General features: G+C 58.0%; 1 protein-coding gene across 1 annotated transcript in view; it reads right to left on the bottom strand.

Annotated features, from left to right (window-relative positions):
• Nucleotides 1–1,833: 1,833 nt before the first annotated feature.
• Nucleotides 1,834–22,515, bottom strand: part of SLC8A2 (solute carrier family 8 member A2) — a 78,430-nt gene continuing 57,748 nt past the window's right edge. Inside the window, exons 3-8 of the mRNA XM_078850048.1 lie at nt 15,610–15,713; nt 14,420–14,437; nt 8,164–8,288; nt 7,175–7,274; nt 6,591–6,866; nt 1,834–5,220 (exon numbers count right to left, since the gene is read on the bottom strand). Of these exons, the coding sequence (XP_078706174.1) occupies nt 4,844–5,220; nt 6,591–6,866; nt 7,175–7,274; nt 8,164–8,288; nt 14,420–14,437; nt 15,610–15,713 (1,000 nt within the window). The 3' untranslated portion in view covers nt 1,834–4,843. The remainder of the gene's footprint in view (nt 5,221–6,590; nt 6,867–7,174; nt 7,275–8,163; nt 8,289–14,419; nt 14,438–15,609; nt 15,714–22,515) is intronic.

Here is a 22,515-nt window from a genome sequence, read left to right as displayed (position 1 = left end):
CACACACACAGAGCTGGGCTCTGCCCCTCCAGCAGGGGGCAGCGTCTCACACACACACACACAGAGCTGGGCTCTGCCCCTCCAGCAGGGGGCAGCGTCTCTCTCACACACACACAGAGCTGGGCTCTGCCCCTCCAGCAGGGGGCAGCGTCTCTCACACACACACACACACAGAGCTGGGCTCTGCCCCTCCAGCAGGGGGCAGTGTCTCTCACACACACACACACACACACACACACAAAGAGAAACCAGAGGAGCCCCCCCCCCATTCCTACTTGTAGCTGCTGGGGGGGGGGGTAGCACCTGCTGCTCCAAGGGGACTCCTGGGTCCGCAGCACCTCCCTTCTCCCCTGCCCCCCTCCCCGCCCTCCATCCCGCCGAGCGCTGCCCAGACCCGGCGTGCGGGAGACGACTGGTGTTGCGTAGGGTGGCCATGCACCCCTCACCGAGCCCCCGCCCCACCCCCCTGCAGCCCAGCGCCCCCCTGCCCCCCGCCCCACCCCCCGCAGCCCAGCGCCCCCGAGTGCCACACTGGGGCATTGGGGCCAGCACTGACTGCGAGGGGAGAAGCCCCCTGCTGAGCCCACCCACTATTCCCGGCTGCCCTCTCTTTGGGCTAGATTTGCCCCTGGCTATTTTGGCGGGGGGGGGGTTCCACTGGCCAGGCTGTAACCGCCCCCCCCCCCCAGCGGCTCCACGGGCTGGTCTCTATTCGCTCCAGGCCCGCGGGCACCAGGCGCCTCGCAGGCCAGCGCCGCCCGCCCCACGGCTGGAGCAGCTGCGCCACCTTGTGGCAGGAAGGGAGAACTCGCTGCATGGGTAGCGTAGAGCAACCCCCGAAATAGGGGCTGCTGGGACCCGGGAGAGGGGGGGGTCCCCGCTTAACACCGGCCCCCCCCAAAAAAACCCCCACAAAGGACTAGAGCCGCAACGGGAGTTGGGGGTCTCACACCCGTTTGGGCCAAGCCGCTGGGCAAGCTGGACTGAGTTGGGGGGGGGGCACGATTATAGGCAGGTCAGGACTCCTGGGTTCCATCCCTCGCTCTGCGGTGGGCTCGTGGTTAAAGCGGGGGTGCTGGGAGCCAGGACTCCTGGGTTCTATCCCTGACTCTGGGGGCTAATGGTTACAGCAGGGAGGTCCGGGGTGGAAGCCAGGACTCCTGGGTTCTTTTCCCAGCGGTGGGAGGGGAGCGGGGTCTAGTGGTGAGAGCATGGGGTAGGGGGTTGGGAGCCAGGACTCCTGGGTTCTTTTCCCAGCGGTGGGAGGGGAGTGGGGTCTAGTGGTGAGAGCAGCGCATCCCTTAAGCAAGGCTACATACAAACGCCTGAGAAAATGCAGAACACGCAACCTCAGGCCACAGCTCGGTTTTCGGTGGTGGCGCGTCCTCTCGTGGCCTCCCTTGGTAATGACACCCTGTGTACTTAGCCAGAAAAGGTTTGTACCTCTCCATTACTCACCCAGGACATGGGGCATTTGGAGGGGGGGCGGCACCAGCCTAGCGGGTCCATTGAGCTGAACGAGGGTGGAAAGGGGGGCAAAGATAGTGTGTCAGATGAGCCCCTTGGTCTGATTGTGGGTGTCCGGAAGGGGCAAGGGAGACCAGGTGAGACGGCAGGGGGGGGGGCCCTGATTGGGGGGTGGGGGCAGCGTGGGAACCCAGCCGAGCAAGAAAGCGACTGTCCCCCTGAAGTCAAAACACAAAGTTCTCGTGCCTCTTTTTTTTTTTTTTCTTTTCTTCAAAATAAATGTATTCGGCAAGTCAGCCGGCCGTCCCGGAGGGTGGCATGCATGTTTCCCCACCGCGCTCTCTCGGCCACGAAGACATTAACAGGCAATATTCAAAGGTTTATGGCAATTCGTACAGAAAGAGACCCAGCGTCTCAAAAGGTGACGGACAAAACTACCGACAGAGAAGAAAGAGACTAGAAAGAAGGGGCAGGAGACGGCCTCTCTCCCCGCCCCGGCCCAGGCCGGCAAGCTACAAAATCCCTGGTCTGAAAAGTGTCGTCGTCCAAAAAAACCGGGACATGGTGGTAAGAAATCCAGGTTAAAAACCCTGCCCTCTGCATGGGGCCAAGTCTCCCCGTGCAGCCCCAGCCACGTGGCTCATGGCCAGGGCCCACGGAGGGTGACCATATGTCCCGATTTTATAGGGACAGTCCTGATATGTGGGGCTTTTCCTTAGATAGGCTCCTATTACCCCCCAGCCCCTGGCCCGATTTTTTACACTTGCTAACTGGTCACCCTACGCCCACGCCTCGCCTGTGCAAAAATTACAAGGCAGCCAATTGCGAGGTGCTTAAAAAAACCCAGGGCATTTGACAAAGAATACACAACGGGGCCTGGAAGGGTGTGTTCGTTTTGTCGTCTGGCAGTGGACCTGTGGAGGCTTTTCTCTGCAGCTAGAAGGGCTAGAAACGTGTGTTTTTTAAAAAAATATTAAAGCCAAGATTCTCAGCTAATTCCCCCCGTCCCGGAGCTGGGGTTTTATAAACCACACCCCGCATCGTGAGAGCTGGGAACGCTGGCTAACAACCAGCCAGGTTGAAAAGGACCCATATTTCCTCCCCCCCCCCCATTTAATAAGGCTTTTTTTACTCCTGGACTTTGGGGATACTTCTCAGAAAGAATAAAACTCAATGCTCTAGCGAGGAGTTCCCCCCCCAACCACCCCGCTTTGAAAGACGCAGACGCCTAACAGGGAAATGACCCAGTTGCACCACCCCGACCAAAGCCACCGCAGGCCCTAATTAGGGCTTGTCACTCAAACTGTTCTTTAGACAATTGGGTTTCTGACAGACTTGGCTGCGTCCCGCCAAAAACGTCCATGTTTTGGTTTAACACTCCCTCCGAATGCCCCCAAAATGAACAATTTTCCAACCAAAATGAAGATATGTCCCGTCTGATCAGCTGCCGGGGAGCCCCATGGGAGTTGTAGTTTGGGTGCCTTCCTCTCCCGTTCTCTATGGGCAGCGCTCCCCGGCCAGACTTCACTTCCCATGTTGCACCGTGGCCAAGCCGGAAGGCTGTGGTGCTTCATGGGAGATGTAGTCCAAACAAGCAGCCCAATTAAGAATGGAGCTGGGAGCTGAACTACACTGCCCATGCAGCGCTGGACTGGCATTTCAGACTTAAAATAGTTCTGTTTGCAGCCAAAATATTATAATTTAGGGGTTTTTTCACCAAAAACTTGAAATTCAGCATGGAAAAAAACCCCATTTTCCAGACCCCCTGTAATTTTAATATATGCATCTTCCATGCAGCCCCCACCAGCCGCTCCTCTGCCCCCTCCTGCTGGAAATTCTGGAGTGGCCCTTCCTCATCTGGGCCTACTTTGCCTCCTCGCCAAGCTCCGACGTGCAGCCAGTGAGCAATGCGGACCTTCAGCGGCTTTACCTGAGCCATTGGCTTTACTGGAGCTCTCTTGGGAAAGCTCAGCGCCGGGCGAGGGCTCCCTGTACAAACAGCTGCTCTGTCCCACCCCAGAGGTGGCTGCATCTCAGCGCCAGAAAAAAAATCCCTGCTATTCGAAATGATGTCACGTGCCCCCACCCAAGCCAGTTGGCATCACACAGCAGGGATCGGACCCTCTGTCCCCCTTTGCAAACAGCTCCCATCAATGGCTTGACCCAGGTCTGTGGGGGCAAGGACAGATCACAGCATCCCCGTGGGGCCAGGCCCCTGGAGTTCGGGGGTTAATGCAATTTGGGACTTTGATCTCCCCTCAGCTCCACATGGTGACTGACGAGCTACATGGCTGGATCAAGGGACAACCCCTCCCACACCCCCCCCCCAGCACCACCATGGGGCGGGTCATGCCCTGCCCCATGGAATGATGACGCCCCATGGCCTGAGGGGATGTGCTGTGGAACGGGGCGCACGAAGAGGCGCTGGGAGAGGGGAATGGTGGAGCAGTGGGTGTGGGTGTGTGTGGGTGGGTGGGTGTGTGCACGGTACGTGTGCGTGTGCATCGCACACACACACACACACACACGTCTGCACCGGGGCGTCAGACCAGGCTGAGGAGCAGGTGGCCCCCCCGTCCACGAGCGGCCGGCCGGCCGGCGGGGTGCGGAGGACACACACCACCGGCCTGGCTGGCTGCCGAGCCCCCCGCTGCGAGCGGCCCCCTGCTGCAGGCCGACATGGGGGGGGCGCTGTTCTTCCGCCGCAGGTGGGATCCGGCGGCTGGTTCTTGCACCTCTCCAGAGCCGGGGGTGGGGTGGGGATCGAGTCACTCCCGTCCGTTCTACTGCCCCCCAAATCGCCCCGCCAGGCCCAGCCGAGCAGCTGCTGCAGCTCGAGTCCGCGTCCGGCCGGCCAACGCCCCAACCCGTCCCCAGACCCGAGGAGAAGAGCACGAGGCTGAACAAAACAAGTTAAACGAAAACGCCATGGGGGTGGGGGGGGACTGTTGTGGCACTCCCCCCCCCGTCTCCCCCTTCTCCTAAACCTCCCTGCCCTCCGATCCCCCCAAACCTCGCCAGCCCCTAGGGGTCACGCTCGCTTCCACGCACCCCCTGTACGCTGAGGGGGATGTGCCAGATCCGATGTTCATGGGGATTGTTCATGGGGGGGGGGGGGGCGGTGACATCAATCAGGTGCTAAAAATTAGGGGCGGGCTTGTCCCCCCCCATATAATGGCTGCACCCATGACAGACTGGGGCAGGGGACGGCTCCTGGTTCCACACAGACCCCACAAAAACAAAAGAGGACACTCAAAGATCTGGGTGCTGGGATGGAGCAGGACCCCCCCCCTTTCCCCCCAGGAGGTGTCTCTGGGCAAAGGGGACGGTGGGGGGGGCAGCGTCCCCCCCGCCCCATCCCCCCCCCGACGCCGGCTCAGAAGCCCCGGATGTGGCAATAGGCCTCGAGGCTGGAGAAGAGGATGTAGAGGAACCAGAGGCCCAGGAAGAGGCCGGCGGTGAGGAGTTTGGCCGGCCGGGGGCCCCCCAGCTCGCCCCCGATGCCGGGCCGACGGCGGTACAGGAGCACGCTGATGCAGACGAAGGCGAAGATGGTGAAGAGGGTGACGGAGAAGGCCAGCGTGCCCGTCTGCACCTTGAAGTCCTGGCCCTGGGCGGCCCAGTAGATGGCGGCCACCGACCAGGCCACACCCAGCCCCAGGAACACGTTCACCGCGTTGCTGCCGGTCACGTTGCCGATGGAGGCGTCGGCGCACTGGTCCTGCAGGGCGGCCACCTTGCTGGCAAAGGTGTCTGCCGGGGGGGAGACATGGGGCATCAGCTCGCGGCCACGGAGCCGCCCATGCAGCCCCCTGGCTGGGGGCTGGCCGGTGGGGCTGGCACCTTAGACCCCCAGCATCCCTGCTAGCCCAGCCCTGCCCCCCACCCAGCTCCGCTGGTGCCCCTCACTTCCGACCCACAGCCCCTGCTAGCCCAGCCCTAGGGCCCCCGGCCCTGCCGATGCCCCTCACTCCCGACCCGCAGCCCCTGCCAGCCCAGCCCTAGGGCCCCCGGCCCTGCCGATGCCCCTCACTCCCGACCCGCAGCCCCTGCCAGCCCAGCCCTAGGGCCCCCGGCCCTGCCGATGCCCCTCACTCCCAACCCGCAGCCCCTGCTAGCCCAGCCCTGCCCCCCACCCAGCTCCGCTGGTGTCCCTCAGTCCCGACCCACAGCCCCCTGCCAGCCCAGCCCTAGGGCCCCCGGCCCTGCCGATGCCCCTCACTCCGGACCCGCAGCCCCTGCTAGCCCAGCCCTGGGGCCCCCGGCCCTGCCGATGCCCCTCACTCCTGACCCGTAGCCCCTGCTAGCCCAGCCCTGGGGGCCCCCCCAGCTCTGCCGGTGCTCCAACTCTTGTAAAATGTCCCATCACATCTTTAATGATCTTGGTGGTGAAGTCTTGGCTGAAAAAGCCACTGTCCCCTAGCGTCGCCCTGGGGCATTGAGGTCAGCCCTGCCTGCCAGGGAACGGAGCCACTCCGGAGCCCCCAACCCGCTCCCTGCCGCCCAGAGCCCCCTCGCGCCCCACTGCCCGGGGAGAGCGCCCCCTACTGAGCCCCCAACCCACTCCCTGCCGCCCAGAGCCCCCTCGCGCCCCACTGCCCGGGGAGAGCGCCCCCTACTGAGCCCCCAACCCGCTCCCTGCCGCCCAGAGCCCCCTCGCGCCCCACTGCCCGGGGAGAGCGCCCCCTACTGAGCCCCCAACCCGCTCCCTGCCGCCCAGAGGCCCCTCGCGCCGCACTGCCCAGGGAGAGCGCCCCCTACTGAGCCCCCAACCCGCTCCCTGCCGCCCAGAGGCCCCTCGCGCCGCACTGCCCAGGGAGAGCGCCCCCTACTGAGCCCCCAACCCGCTCCCTGCCGCCCAGAGGCCCCTCGCGCCGCACTGCCCAGGGAGAGCGCCCCCTACTGAGCCCCCAACCCGCTCCCTGCCGCCCAGAACCCCCTCGCGCCGCACTGCCCGGGGAGAGCGCCCCCTACTGAGCCCCCAACCCGCTCCCTGCAGCCCAGAGCCCCCTCGTGCCCCCTCGTGTACTCTATGGGCAAAGCACCCCCACAACCCCTGGCTTTCGCCTGGCACTGCCCAGCCCCAGCCCTGTGTAGCTCGCGGGCCGTGCCAGGCTGCATACCCGGGATGGAGGTGCCCAAGGCCACGAACACCACAGCGTTGACGGAGTCCTTGAGGCCCACAGTGCAGCCGAAGTGGGAGGCCAGGTCGCCGATGAGGGCGGTGAGGAGCCCGATCACCAGGATGGAGATGCTGAAGCAGGCCCAGCCGTTCCAGTACTCGGTGGGCGGCACGCAGGCGAAGAGCACCTTCCAGAACACCGTCAGGAAGTGCATGACGTAGTCGAAGCAAGACGGGAGCTTCTCCTCCCGCCCGTCCTCCTCCTCTTCCTCGTCACCTGGCGGGGAACGGCAGCATGTCAGCCAGTGTGCCGGCCCCCAGTGCTGAAATGCAACCACTGCTGGGGTGGGGCAGGGGGCTGTTTATACAGGGATCCCTTGCCTGGCACTGAGATGCAGCCACTTCAGGGGCGGGGCGCGGGGGGCTGGTTACACAGAGACCCCTCAGCTGATGCTGGATGGAGCCACCTCTGGTGTGGGGCATGTGGGCTAGTTATACAGGGATCCCTCACCCGGTGCTGAGATGCAGCCACCTCTGGGGTGGAGCACGCGGGCTGGTTAAGCCCAAGCCAGCCCTGGCACCCACCTGCGCTCACGGTGATGGCGTCCAGGAACTGCTCCCTCCAGGAGTGGGTGCCAATGACAAGGGCCAGGTTGGTTTTCTTGATCAGCTTGTCCACGGTGTTCTGTCGGGGACGGGGCTCAGTCAGTTTCCAGGTACCAAATCAGGGGGGTGGGGGGAAGGGAGAGGGGTGGGACCAGCAAGGTCCACTCAGTGTGCCCCTCCACGAGATGAGTTTGCCAGATCTCAGCTCCAGTCCCAGCCTCGAGGGCGGAACGGGCCTTGGAGAGCCACCCCCCTGTCACCCCCGAGCAGTGGGTCCCTGCACTTGGGCACATTGGCAGGGGGGAGTCACACAAGCCCCGAATTCCCACTGTTGTTCCCCCCCCCCCGAATCATGTGGCCTCTCGGGGAGTGTGTTGGAGAAAGAAAGAAAGAAAGAAAGAAAGAAAGAAAGAAAGAAAGAAAGAAAGAGCGGCCACCCTGCTGTTCTCCCATAGTGTGTGTGTGGGGGGCAGTTCTACCCCCTCCTGCCCTGCTCCCGGAGGACGATAGTCCCCCCAGTTTGCTGCTGCCCCCTGGGGGGGTGGGAAGACCAATACACCCTATGTCTGCTCCCCACCACCTCCTTGCTGGGTGCTGTTGGTCAGGCGTGACAGACGCACGGTGCTGTACCGGGGGGATGGAGCAGTGTTGTGCTGGGAGCTTTGAGGCGGAGAGGCCTGGTCCCGTTTGGTGCGAGCCGGTTGAAACGAATGTCTCAGGAAGGAAGCACGGCCTAGTAGTTAGATCACTGGGGGGTCCGGATGCCCTTTCTCTGCTCTAATCACTAGCCCAGTGGTTCTCAACCGGGGGTACGCACACCATGACTGAGAGAGCTTCCAGGCGGTTCATCAACTCATCTGGAGACCCTCCATCCCCTCCCAGAGCTGGGGAGAGACCCCAGGAATCCTGACTCCCAGCCCGCAGCCTGCAGACCACGCTAGCCCGGCGGAGGAGCGCGGAGTCATTGCCTTAAAGTCATACGACTCCTCAATGATGACTTCCAGCCGGCAGTTCTCCCCCAGGATCGGCTTGCCCATCTCGGCGATCCTCCAGGCTTCCTCTTCCTCTGCCGAGAGCTTCTTGTCCCCGTCGACTGGACAGGACACAACCAGTGAGCCTCCCAGAAGCCGCCTCGGTTTCCCCATCTACCTCGCGCCTCAGGGACATCGCTGGCCCCCTCCCCACAGCATCTGAGTGCCCCACACACTCCTGTAACGCGTTTATCCTCCCCACACCCGGGGAGGCAGGGCAGCGCTGTTGTAATACAGATGGGGAAACTGAGGCCCAGAGAGGGACTTGCCAGGCCAGCACCCTGACCCCTACTCTGCCTTCCCTCCCTGGGAGCGACTCCCGTGAAGTGGACGGAGCCAGCACCGGTGTGAGCGGACCAGCCCCTGGTCTCGCCTGGGACGGGCTAGATGCGGAAGGTGACGCAGCCCATTGCCCGGGATGTCCCCTCCCGCGGGCAGGGCTCCGCCCCAAGGTCCCGATCCAAAGCCAACGGAAGCCAATATCCCCACTGCGCTTGGTCGGCTTTGGATCCGACAGCCCGACGGGGAAGCTGGGGACAGACTGGAGAGAAGGCACCGGTTTGTAACAGGGCAGGGAACCAGCCGCCAGAACAACTCACCCGGGGTGGCAGCGGGTTCTCCATCATGGGCATATGGACCCATCCATCCATCTCCATATGGACCCATCCATCCATCCATTCCTATATGGACCCATCCATCCGTCCATCCCCATACGGACCCATCCATCCACCCATTCATCCCCATACAGACCCATGTATCTCTGCACCCATCCCCATACAGATCCATCCATCCATCCATCCCCATACAGACCCATCTCTCTATCTATCCCTCCAGACGCTCCGGGAAGCCAAAAGCAGGGAGGTCGGCGCCACCAGCCAGCAGGGGGAAATCGGAGGCCCATGCAAGCAAGCGGCCAGCAGCACATGGAACAGAACCCAGGAGCCCTGGCTCCCAGCCCCCCACCCCCTACTCTAACCACGAGACCCCACTCCCCTCCCAGAGTTGGAATAGGACCCAAGAGTCCTGCTCCTAGACCTCCCCACACACACTCCGCTCCCAGGAAATAGAACCCAGGAGTCCTGGCTCCCAGTCTCTGCTCTGATCAGAACCCAGCACTTGCCCCCTAAAGGTATACATCACGGCTCTGAAAGTTTTGTTCCAATATTATTCCTACATCAAATCCTTTTAAAGGGCAGAGCAAACACCGCTTGAAAGGTTTCGAATATTTTATGCCTCTAATACTTGGCCGCAGCCTGTTTCTTGAGCTGCCCAGGGACCGCTCCATAAACATCTGCTTTCTAATTTATTTTTCATCTAACTTAGCATGTATATAAGCTGGTGCGTGTGTATTTCGTACTTCTATGTGGAGGTTTACCGATGTGTGTGTGGTTACATGTGTGTGCATGAGTCCATGCGTGTGAGGGTGGACACGCGTGTGCCAGCATGCTTTGTGTTGGCACGTGTACATATGTTCGCATATATGGCCATCTGTGGTTATGTGTCATGGCCTGCATGTCTTGGCACGTATGTATAGTCATGTGTTATGTGCTGGGAGTAGCCACTGACCTTCATATGAGACAGCCTTCAGAAGCTATTCAGTAGGGACCCTAAAACAGTAGCGTCCACTCAGAACATGAGCAGATGTCCCTGATGAAAACGCAGACACACGCAAGGCATATGTGGGCAGAGAGGACGCTGTTTTATGAAGGTTTGTGCATGCAAGTGAAAGAGAGGCTGGAAGACCAGAGACACGGAGAGAGGGAAGGAAGCAGTGTTGGTAGGATGGCCCGGAGAAAAAGCTGAGAGAGGATTTTTGGGCAATGTGCTGCCTGGAAAGGGGCTTGGAACTGCGAGCAAAGTGGCTGTCTCCTGTTATTTGATTCCCTCCTGTGTTTCAAGGGAATGGGAGTCTATATGCTCCTTGTAATTAAACCGGACTGCATCAAAGAAATACCTGCCTCTTGCCTCCATTTCTCCTCTTCCCAGAAATCACCCCCCAGAGCCCCAAGTTTTGGTTACCGAACTGGGTCAAAGAAATGTGTGTTTTGCAGGTGTGTTCTGCCTACGTCTGTATGTGGGTTACTGTGAGCATGCAGAGCAGTGCAGGGGTGCGTGGGTGCGTGGGTGAGTGCACACCCACACCAGTGCTGTACTGCAGGGAAAACCCATCCTGACGGTTTCCAGGAAGGAAATTAACATCCAGCCATGTGTGCCATTCGCCACGGGAGATAGCGACAATCTGGTTCCCTCTCTAATTACAATCAGCTTGGTGTGATGTGTCCCCTCCCAGTAGCCATCTAAGGGTGATGTTGCCAAGGACACTTCAGGGGGCTGGCACCCTCCCCTGGTTGGCTGACACCCTGCCCCGCTGGGCTGCCAGCTCTTCCTTTCCTGTTTCAGGTTTGGTGCAATTTCAAAAGAATTCAGGCCGCCACTGAACCTGGCCGAACAGTGGGTTTTCCTCTGGTGACTCATCTCCCAGCGCCTGGAATGACCTTTCTAACCCAGAAAGCTGGGGTTGGAGACCAAGTTTAAGTGACCCAATCAATGGTCCCAGATCCCCAGCTGGGGTGAACTGGCTTTTTTGAAAGCTGCTCTCAGGCTTTGTGACACATGAGGGGAGCCTGTCTTTCCACCTCCGCTTGCCTAATGCCACGTTTCCTGCTCTGTTATCGTCCCGTTTCCATGACAGCGACATCTTCCCTGTATATCGTCTGCTGTCCTCCTCTTTGCCATCTTCCGCCAGGTGGCATCCACACAAGGGCTTGTGTAGAGATGCGGTTTTTTGACATCTGTCCAACATGCCCAAACCACTTCAGTCTTCTTCCTGGAATCACTGGCTCTCATCAGCACCGGTTATTTTACGCCAGTTCTTTGCAAGCGTCACGGAGGGACTGCCTTAAGCTGCCCGCCGGGGGTTTCTGGCATTTGCCAAGTAACCACGTGGGGTTCACAACAGCATTGCGAGACTTTCCACAAGAACCTCAGAACTGCCCTACTGGGTCCGATCGGGGGCCGTTCTTCCAAGTGCCCAGTCTCCGACGGTGGCCCATAGCAGAGCTACACACTTCTCCACGACAGACACACACACACACACATCACCACAATCCACACACCCAGACCCACAACACACACACACATCACCACAATCCTCACACTCCCACGCTCCCTCCCACTCACACACGCTCTCTCTCTCACACACACTCCTTCAATTGCTCTCAGTCCCAGCCTGCCTCCCGTCCCCAGCCTTGGTTTCCCTGCCTGCAAAGCTCTCTGCACTATGCAAGCAAGCTCTCCTGGGCAGCCCTCTCCCAGCCCGGCACCCGTCCACACCAGGGTGCGTTACTGCAGAGACCCACGGTCACTGGGTTTGAGCTGATGGACTCTCCCCCTTCCTTTGCTACCAAGCCCAGCCCAGCAACACTGACATCACCAGCTGCTCCCTGCAGGATGGAGTATTTTATCTGCCCGGGGGTGCCGGCCAGCGGGCAGCTAAACACACAGCCCGGGAGTGCCCCCTGTTAGCAACCGCAGGACGAGGCCCGAGCAGGGCTGGAACGTTTTTAGGGTGAATAGGGAATTGTCCATCCAAACTTTCCTCCCTGACGGAAAACTGGCAAATTGTCCGAAAGAAAGCCCAGGAAATCGCCTGTTTTTTTCCAATCCGATAATCAAATGCTTTAAAATGGAACATTTTCAGCTGAACATGGGATATTTTGCAGTTTGGGGCCCACTTTTTTTGGTGTGTGTGTGTGCGGGAATGTTGGTCACTTTTGGTCAAAATGTTTGCTGTTTGGGTCTCAAGAGGTTTGGGGTTTGGGGGCTGAAAACAATTGGGGGGTTTTGACGACCAATCAACGTTTTCTGCTGAAAACGGCCCCCGGCTGCTGTCAGAGGTGAGACAACAGGCCAGGGGGGCTCCTATGTTCCAACAGGCTGGATAGGGCAGTACCCACCTCTCCTCCACCTGGGTACATCTGCACTGCAGAGTGAGCCTCCCCAGGGCTTAGCTGACGTGCATGCCGACTCACGCTTAACACGCCCGCCTGCAAGGGTCTGCAACTGCACATGCCCACACCCGGGTAGCCACGTCCACACTGGCACTGCCATGACCTGGGTTGGGTGCTAGGATTCGGGGGGCGGGGGCATATCCCAGGGTTCTGAGGGCCTGGAGCTGCTCTGGGAATTGCTTTGCAGTGTATTATGGGAGAACTTTTCTGTCCTCCCCAGACCCCTTTACTGAAATGTTCTTGGCCCACGCTACACGTAGCTGGCTTCCGACTGCGCACAGACCTCACTTCTGTCTGTGCCAGCTGGTGCCAAGCCACGGAGAACATGCGGTAAGCCTCACAACACATGATAAGCCGTAGGGAACACATGTGAAGTTATGGAGAACAGGTGATAAGCCGTGGAGAACATGCGGTAAGCCTCAAAACACATGGTAAGCCATGGGGAACACATGTGAAGTTACGGAGAACAGGTGATAAGCCGTGGAGAACATGCGGTAAGCCTCACAACACATCGTAAGCTATGGGGAACACATGTGAAGTTACGGAGAACAGGTGATAAGCCATGGAGAACATGCGGTAAGCCTCACAACACATGGTAAGCCATGGGGAACACATGTTAAGTTATGGAGAACAGGTGATAAGCCGTGGAGAACATACGGTAAGCCTCACAACACATGGTAAGCCATGGGGAACACATGTTAAGTTATGGAGAACAGGTGATAAGCCATGGAGGACATGTGGTGAGCCTGGAAACGTGTTAAGCCATGGAGGACACATATGAAAGCTGCATTATAGACATTCCCATCCCAATTTGTTTCTACAAGGCCTGAATATACAGGTAATTAACCAGTGGGAAAACGTATCCAGGGGCATGGTGGACTCTCCATCACTGGCCATTTTGAAATCAAGATTGAAAGTTTCTTAAAAAGGGTCTGCTCTAGTCTAAACAGCAACTAATTCGGGGAAGGTCTCTGGCCTGCCTTAGAGAGGAGATCGGACTAGAAGTCAAAACACCCTTCACAAATTCAAGAATTGGTCAGAAATCAACAAGAGGAAATTCAATAAGGACAAGTGCAAAGTCCTTCACTTAGGGGGGAAAAATCAAATACAGAACCACAAAATGGGGAAGGATTGGCTGGGGGGGTCATACGGCTGAGCACGAGCGTGGGAGTCAGAGTGGATCACAAATTGAATATAGTCAACAATGCAATGCAGTTGTGAAAAAGGCGCATGTCGTTCTGAGGTGTGTGAACAGGAGTGTCGTATGTGAGACCCGGGAGGCAACTGTCCCGCTCTGCTCGGCGCTGGGGAGGCCTCAGACGAGCCCTGCCCCCCCGCCCCCCGTGCATGGGGCTGTCCTGTGCCCTGACCCTCCTGCCCCCTGCGCATGAGGCTGACCTGAGTCACTGGCCCGAGCCAGCCGGCTCCCTCTGGGGGGCTAGTGTCACTCACCGCCCTGCACGTTCCTCTGCGCTGGGGTGCCCGCCCCACGGTTTTGTGCAAGTGGGCGTTTGTCCCGTTGGCTCTTGCCAACTAAATGCCCACTTTTGCCAAAAGGTAAGTCAGGATGGCCAGGACAGGGCTTAAAAAGGGGACTGGCTTGGCCCAAACAGGGCGTCTGGTCACCCTTGTGGATGCTGGGTGCCATTCTGGGGACCGCAATTTAAGAGAGAGATGGGGGCAAATTGGAGAGAGCCCAGAGGAGAGCGACAAAAATGAGAAAAGCTTTAGAAAGCCTCGTCACGGGAGGTTTTGAAGAACAAGTTGGACAGATCTGTCAGAGACAGTCTAGATTGGCTTGGTCCTGTCTCAGTCCAGGGGGCTGGATTTAATGACCAGTCAAGGTCCCTTCCCACCCGACATCTCTATGAGTCTATGGTCAGAATGATCCCGTCAGGCCTGGGAATCTATGACGCTACTCATCTCTTCTTTATGTATTTCCCTTCCTAAGCTGCTGTACGTGGAACTGTATCAGAAAGCGCAAGCATGGACCCGCAGGCCTCTCCGGCACTTCCCACTCCCTGGGAAACGGCGTGAGTTCTGCTCTTCCGATGGGCGGCCAACAAGGCTTGGGAGTCCCATGCTCCTGGCCCCCTGGAGACACCCGCACTGGGGCGGGCTGGGGGACAGATGGGGGGAGGGCAGAATGGAGGAGAGGACGAGGTGAGGAGAAAGGGTCTTACCTTGAGTTAGCAAGAGAGCTGCAGAGAGAGAGAGGGAGAAAGAACATCTGATGAGCCCGACCAGCAGATCAGAGCCACGCAGAGGGGAACCAGAGGGAAGATCCCGGCTGAAGGCAGGAAGCCGGGCTCAGAAGTGGGGTGAGTGGGGCAATCGCCCATAAGCTGGGCTTTTCCCAGCTGGGCTCCTGCCCGCAAGGAACCAGGATGAGACCTGGCAAACTTGTTTCGCTGAACGGGCAGCAGGTTGTAATACGAGTTAGTCACAACTGGCACAGTAACCAGAGATGCATCCCCATCCACTACACCTCTGATCTTTCCTGTCCCATTAACTGGAAGGTTTCTCTAGCCCTGCCCTCTCTCCTATGCTGGGGCCGGAGAAGCTGGATCCGATAAACTGGATTCATAATGCACACACATCAGAATCCATGGGCAAAGCCTCCGGCCAGGCGGGATGCGAGCGAGGGTTGTTCTCCAAGCAGAATTTCTCACGTTGCTCCTTAAAGAAATCTGACACATTTGACGTCTCCCGCTGTGCCCCACAGCCCGGCTCAGCCTGCCCTGCACGATGTCCTGAAATCATCATCACCGCCACCCACAACTGGCAGCAGGACCCAGGAGTCCTGACTCACGCTCGCCCCGATCTAACCACTAGGCTCCCCTCCCCTCCCAAGAGCCAGGAATACACAGAACTCAGGAGTCCTGACTCCCGGCCCCGACTCCCACCCTGTTCTACCCACTAGGCCCCACTCCCCTCTCAAAGCCTGGGAGAGAACCCAGGAGTCCTGGCTTCCCCTCCACTGCCCCCACTCCATGCCATTACCATGAGATCTCACTCTTCTCACAGAGCCAGGGATATAACCCAGTAGTCCTGGCTCCCAGCCCCCCTGCTCTAACCACTTGACACCACTCCCCCCTCCCCCAAGAGCTTTGGATAGAACCCAGGAGTCCTGGTTCCCAGTCCTGCATTCTAAGCAATAGACCCCACTCCCCTCCCTACACCAAAACTGGAACCCAGGAGTCCTGACTGCGATGGCCCCCACAATGGGACATGCCCCCTCTCTTCGCACAGGGACAGGGAGCCGGTGGCAAACTGACCCACCCCGGCTTTAGACCAGGAACACGTCAGGTGGGCGGAGAAGCAGGGATCCCCCAACTCCAGCGTGGCAATGGAAGCAGGTACCCCCCCTTACCCGAGATGCCCCGTTTCAGCCAGCGCGGCTGCCCCAGCTCGATGAAGAAGTTGTCCTTCTTCTCATACTCCTCATCGTCCACAATCTTCACCTGCAGGCTTTTCCTGGAGAATGTGAAAGCAGGGTCAGCAAAACAGGAATCCTGGGCAGCAGGCAGGGGAGAGACAGGCGGGGAGGGAATCGCCGCCTCTCCGGGGCCACCGGAGCCCAGTGGGCTAGTTTGCTTCATTATATTTACTGCTACCGTAGCCCAGTGGGCTGGCTTGCCTTTATTACATTGACTGCTTTGCATTATATTCAGCAGTAATGCAAGAAACCAACTGGCCTGTATCCCGTCAGATATTAGCTTCAGCGAGTTAGCATAAGGCTGGAGGCCTATGAACTCTGCACAGAGAAATGGCCCAGTGGGAAAACCCCAAGTATTTGAAAGCTGAAAATAGAGTTTAAGGGGAAGTTCTGATCACCGGTAAATAATTCAACCACAGAAGTGTCCTGGCAATGTACATGAGATACATTTAAGGCTCGCCTGCTTGCTTGCCTATATATATATATATATATATATATATATATATATATATATATATATATTGCTCTTATAAGTTTCTTATTTTCTTATAGGTTTATTTGTTTGATTATAACAGGGTTATATTAGGGTATATTTTGGCTGTAACACAAGGGACCTGCGGGCCACATTCTGTATGATCCAAATATGGCTGCAACCTTTCACACAGAGGATGCGTTAAAGCAGGTTGGCAGAGGGGCTTTCGTACGTTCAGACCCTTTCAGCTTCTCAGGTGCCCCACAACTTGGAACTTGGAAAGAAGCGAAAGAACCAGTCAGGACAGAAATAGCCAATGTGATAGCTAGCCACAGAAGGGCCGTGGTAATGAATGGACGTGTGTGATAGTAAGTTGAGATCATTGACATACCAGCCTATCGGAAAAAGACAGCCCAATGTTCGTGAGGTGAGGAAATACAAATAAGGGAAAGGGGGAAACTCCCCTACTGAATATGCATCGAACATAGCGGTGTCCGCGTAACGTGGCATCCCAGCCCAGGGGCGGTAGGAGAGAGAGCTGCCGTCCTTGGGAGCCGCCAGGGTGACGGGCACTGGTGAGGATGAGGAAGACGATGGCTGACATTTCAGGCTGTTCTAGAGGAGATGGGGTGAGGAGATGGAAGTGCAGACGGACGTTCTGTCCTATCTCAATCGGCCTTACTGCGTTGGGGGGGTCGCAACTGTGCAGTATGTATTAACACACGACATTTGTTATTATAAAAGAGTTCCCTTCGTGGGAGCGGTGCACCTGTGCACGTGGGGGTTCCCAACGAGAGAATAATTTAAATAACACTGGGCCTGATCTTGGGACAAGAACCTGCAAACCCCCAAGGTGATAGTGGGGATTCTTAAGTCATCAATATAACGAACACAGAATCTAAGCTCAGGTTACACCACGCCGTCTTGGTTGCTACTGGCCTGGGCTTTGCTCAGTGCTGCTCAGGATTGGCCCAGACTAAGGACTGGGTCGAGGGTGAGATACTTCAGTGGAGCAAGAGGGTTATTGTTATTTAATCAAACTGTGGGTCAGGGCCCCAAAGTCAGTCTCTACCCCATTTTAATGGGTCACCAGGGCCGGCGTTAGACTTGCTGGGGCCTGGGACTGAAGCCAGTTCCTGACCCCCACCACGGGGGGATGAAGGCGATGCCTGAGGAACCACTGCACAGACCCTGGCCGAGATCAGGGCCCCGTCGCACCGGTCGCTGCCCAGACCCTGACTGAGATCAGGGCCCCGTCGCACTGGGTGCTGCCCAGACCCCAGCCGAGATTGGGGCCCCGTCGCGCCGGGCACTGCCCAGACCCCAACCAAGATCAGGGCTCCGTTGTGCCAGGCGCTGCCCAGACCCCAACTGAGATCAGGGCTCCATTGTGCCTAGCACTTGTGATCTTTCTTGAGATATTTGCTGTCTCTTCCTTCCTTCACAGCGCCCCACTCCCTTTGTTCCTGGGACGAGCCTGTGAACGGTTTGCCAGAGCGGTACTTTAATATTCCACAGGCCCAAGATCTCGTTCGGGAAGCATCTCACTGCGGGAGGCAAACAAACATCCGGGCTAGCAGTTAGCTCCTCGCGATCCTGTGCACCAAACCCTGCCCGATGGGATGTGAGATATGCAGGCGCAGGCCTGGCTGGGTCGGAGGATGGGATTATACATCGGAGGTTTTGGAGGCTGGCCAGCGAGGGGAAGTGTGCTCAGTGTGTGTGCTGATGCACAGGCAGGAGCGGGGATCCCCAGCCCATCTCCCCACACCTTCAGCGCGCCCAGGTCGGCACGTGAGAGATTCGCAGCCCAAATCCACAAGGGGGCTGGGACGCTGCAACGCTGAGCATTGCAATGCCGGGCTCCGAGGGGCCGAGCCCCCCAGTGGAATCCACAAAGCCGGCGCTGGGCACGCGGGATCTCCAGACAGCAAATGGGACAGGGGCGGGAGACAGACCCCTAGGAGCCTGATCCAGAAAAGCCGCCCCGCTTGGCGGGGAGCTACCCAAGCTAGCCAATAGCAGATGCCGAGGGGAGGGGTTTGTCCTACGCCCCACCCCCTGTGGGGAGTTCAGAACCATGCTACTGTCCTGGGGAGGGGGGCAGTTGTGCACCACCGCCACCTACTGCATGGAATCAGAACTTCTCAGCCGCGTGTCAGGCCCCTACGCCGCCAGGGCGATTCTCCTTTAGCTCAAGGCCCGGGGTCTGCTGGAGCAGGAAGGCCGGGAGTTCGGCCTTCTACTCCCCTCTTGAAAGCCACAAGAGCGAGCTCGGCCGAGGGATTCCCCAGGGCGCATTGGGGCTAGGGTGGTACCAGTCTCCCAAAGCACTGAACATTGCTTGCCCAGTATGGTTCCCGAGCAACCAGAAGCAGGAGTGGCCATGGAAACGGCTAGCGTCTCCCCCCACCCCCACCCTGGTCTGGTGCAAAGAGGGTACCTTAGCGGCTATGGGTCTGAGGGTCTGGGCACCCCTTCCCCACGCACGCTCCTCTCCTTTGTGCTCGGTGAGCTACACAACAGGGGGTGTTGCAATGAATCAGCCCCTGATCTTGGGGGATGCCGCGCTGGGGGCCCTCCTTGGATGAGCACTGTCAGCTGCCTCATCTGGTGTCACTCACCTCCCGCCCCGCCCGGGAAGCCAGTCTGATTAAGGGAAGGCTCATCTGCAGGCAGAACAATCTCCAGGCAAACTGGAGGAAGGAGATAATTTCCCGATGAATAATTTAATCTGCGGCTCTGAGATGAGAGTTTTCGGTTTATGTTTTTTCCACCCCAGAAGCCAAAGGGGGTGGGGGAGACTCTCCCTTTGCAAACCTCTTTCTTGGCCTTCTCAGAACTCTGTAAGCTCAGCGAGGCAACCCGGGGGGCAATCAGCTGCGGGGATTGGTGCTAAGCGGGGCAGGGGGGAGGCGGGCGCTCTTCCTGGGAGAAAGGGAAGGAGAAAGACACTAAATAAAGGAGAGAAGAAAATAGACCTTTCAACCCTCTGGGTTCCTGTGCGATAGCGGATTCTGATCCCCACCCCTCAAGCCTCTGCAACTGGCTCTCTATCACACTCAGACCCCTCCACGCAACTCTGGGTGGGAATGAGCCCCTGACAATCTCCACCCCCTCTGGTGTGAGGGCTCTGCTCCTGGCGTAGGGGGCGGAACAGGGGCGTGGCCAGCGCACACTGCACTGTGGCTATTCTCATGCCCATGTGGGGGAATGGAGTATGTGCTAGAGCAGCCTTGGGGCTGCTCTAATTTACACTGAGGGGGAGGGGGAGGCAGGGTGCTGCACAACCACAGGATGCCGTCAGAGCAATGGAGGCTTTAAGCTCCCACCCACCTTGTCTCTGCCCCAAGCACAGGAGCAGAGAATCAGGTCCTCTATTGCTATATTGTCGCTGTCATCCATTCTTTAAAGCAAGACCCCTTGCAGCTCCCCCTCCACACATGTATCCCTGTTGAACCAACCTCTGTGCTCCCGGAAGCACCATATCCCTGGCACCGCACTGGGGCATTGGGAGGGGAGAGCGACCCCTGGTGAGCCCCTACCCCCTGCAGCCCAGCACCCCTAGAACCAACAACAATGGGAGTTGTGCCCCAGGACACAAAGACAACTCAGTGGCTTTCCTCCCTGCTTCAGGGCTAAGGTGCAAGAGCCGTGACAGCCTCATTGTTATGGCACTGGGCATGGACTCAGGAGATCTAGGTTCAGTTCTCACCTGTGCGATCTTGCACAAGTTGCTTCATGCCTCGGTTTCCTCATCTGTAAAATGGGAAGAATGACCTTCCTATTTAGACTGGAAGCTCTGCAGGACAAGGACTGGTTCTCAGTCTGTCTGTGCAGTGCCTGGCACAATGTGGGCCCTGATCTCAGTCGGGGTCTGTGCAGCGCCCGGCACAAGGGAGCCCTGATCCCATTTGGGTTTGTCTACATGAGCAAATTGACCAGAATGGCTATTTTGCAATATCTCCCCACTCAGACTCCCTATTCAGACACAAAACAGAGTAATGAATCTGGAAGAAAATCACTTTTATTCCTGCAGAGAATGTCCATGTGGGGGGGTTATTCCCGAAGAGGTAGATTATCCTGGAATAGCCACACTAGTCCTTTCCCCGACTCCGTCAAGCCTCTAGTGACTGGATCTAGCTAGGGCAGCAAACTACAGATGTTCTGCAGTTCAGGAGAGCACTCCTTTCCTCCTGCATCCACTCTAACTCCCTGTTCATCCCAGCCACTCTCATAGCCATCCATTCCCCCCAGATCCCTCTCCCATCCTATATCTCTCCCCTCCGCCCCCTCCCCCACAACCCCTCTGACTCATTTTCAGGTCTATGTTCTCTCTGCGGCTCGACAGAGTAGCTGCTTTTCGCGGTAATTATTCATTGCATCCCACCCACTGTTTGTTATTAAAAAAAAATAAATCGGGAACATCTTCATATTCCTGAGTCATGAGAAACTGCCTCTTCTCCCAAGTGCACATCATTGAAGCAGCAAAGCGCCAAGGATTAGAGGCTGTGTGGTCTAGTAGGAAGGCCAATGGGCTCGGGGGTCAGGACCCCTGGGTTTGATCCCTAATCCGTGACTTTCCCCACTCTGTGCCTCAGTTTCCTCAGCTTTGGACTAGTTAGACCATGAGCTCAGAGCACCAATCTACCCTTGGCCAGTGTCCCACCTCCAGCCTTCCTGGAAAGGCTTAAAAATAAAACAGAATACACTGGGAACATTTTCTTTCCTTCCTGACCCCGGCCGGAGACTGGCCGCAGCCCTGAAGCATGAGATTTTGGGAACATAAAACATGGAGTGGAAGGGACGCCCATGTGCCGATTTCGCACCTGAGAATGCTCCAACTCATTCCAACAGTGCAGAAGCTTGCAGCTCCGGCAGCCTGGATCTCAGCACTCCAGCTGCATCCCTTCGGGAGCGAGAACCCCTTCCCACTCCTTCCCCGCATGATGCCCTTGTGTGTTTGGATGTGGATCCATGAAGCCACTGGAGAGGGAGAGCGCCAATATTTCTCTCCGGCTGCACACCCACGCTGCCGCAGCAGGCTTCACCGCCCAGGCATCATAAACTCAAGCAGGGAGGCAAAAATAATCCAGTTTCCCACACATAACATTTAAAGAGGCGCCCGAGGAAGCAACCTGGGGGTGCTAGAGGAAAGAGCTAGGCCCAGGCTGGGGTGAACCTCATGGGGATTCTCTATGGAGCCTGCTGGGCTCTAGACAGACCCCGGGGTTCTCTCTAGCTCCTAGATGACACCACATGGGGGGCTGGGGCTGCATGGGGCGGGGCTCAAGTCATCTCTGCCCCCAGGGGCCCTGGGGGGGGGCAGAGAACAGCCAAAGCGCAGTGCACCCCAGCCATGCCGCCGATGCACCCTCTAGCCAGGGATTGTGAGCCGGTTGGGTGCAGGGCCCCTTAAGCAGCTCCACACTGGCCTGGGAGGCCCCCTGCAGGGGGCGGGGGCAGGATTCTCAGGGTCCGTTTCCATTCACCGTAAGACCCCGTTTCGCTATGGGGACATGACAGAGAGCCGGGCTCAGTGTGGGGCTTTGAGGGCAGAGGGGCCTGGTTCGCCACTGGGCCCTGGCCTCCCTGCGATGCTCAGGATGGAGCCGGCCAGCAGCGACTCCGCCCCGGGCTTGATTCCCCAGCAAAAGAGCTGCCACGTTTGGCTTGGCTCTCGTGACGGGCCCCTGGGGGCCACTGCTGGGTTCCCACAGGCACCAGGCCCAGCCACACGCACCCCAGAGCACAGGGAGCATCCCTCGAGAGCTCCCAGCCGATTGAAACACGGCTCCCATTGTGACAGGTTTCAGAGTAACAGCCGTGTTAGTCTGTATTCGCAAAAAGAAAAGGAGTACTTGTGGGGCTCAAGTCTGAAAATCCCTGTAACAACTCCCCTGCTCCCGTTCAGCCTTTGTGTTCGCCAAAGCCATTTCAGTGGCAAACCACTGGATCATCCTGGCTCTCTTAAAACCCCTTAGCGGCAAGCGGCCAGTGTTGCCAGTCCATGTGATTTCACCACGAGTCTTGTAGCGGTCGGTGTCCGGAGTTTCCACAAGGATCTCAGATTTTTTCTTTTTTAAGAAGTTTCCAGCCTTCTGGGTTGTGGGGAAAAGCTGGAAAAATATCAGCCCGCAGACTCAGCAACGAGAAAGCCAAGAAAAAGAACCCTGGGTGCATTCTGCTTTTAAAAAATAATCTCATGACTTTTAAGCCAGTCTCACGATTTCGGGGGCCAGACTCATGATGCCGTGACTCCAAACGCTAAGGCAGCTCATGAGCTTGTAAATTACCTCCCTTTGCCAGGGGCCAGCTTGCATGTTGGCTGCTACCCCATCCGTGACTTTTCGTCTCACTTAATTATC

This window comes from Lepidochelys kempii, chromosome 23 (genome assembly GCF_965140285.1).
Source record: "Lepidochelys kempii isolate rLepKem1 chromosome 23, rLepKem1.hap1, whole genome shotgun sequence".
NCBI lineage: Eukaryota > Metazoa > Chordata > Testudines > Cheloniidae > Lepidochelys > Lepidochelys kempii.
This window is presented reverse-complemented; position numbering and strand designations above follow the sequence as displayed.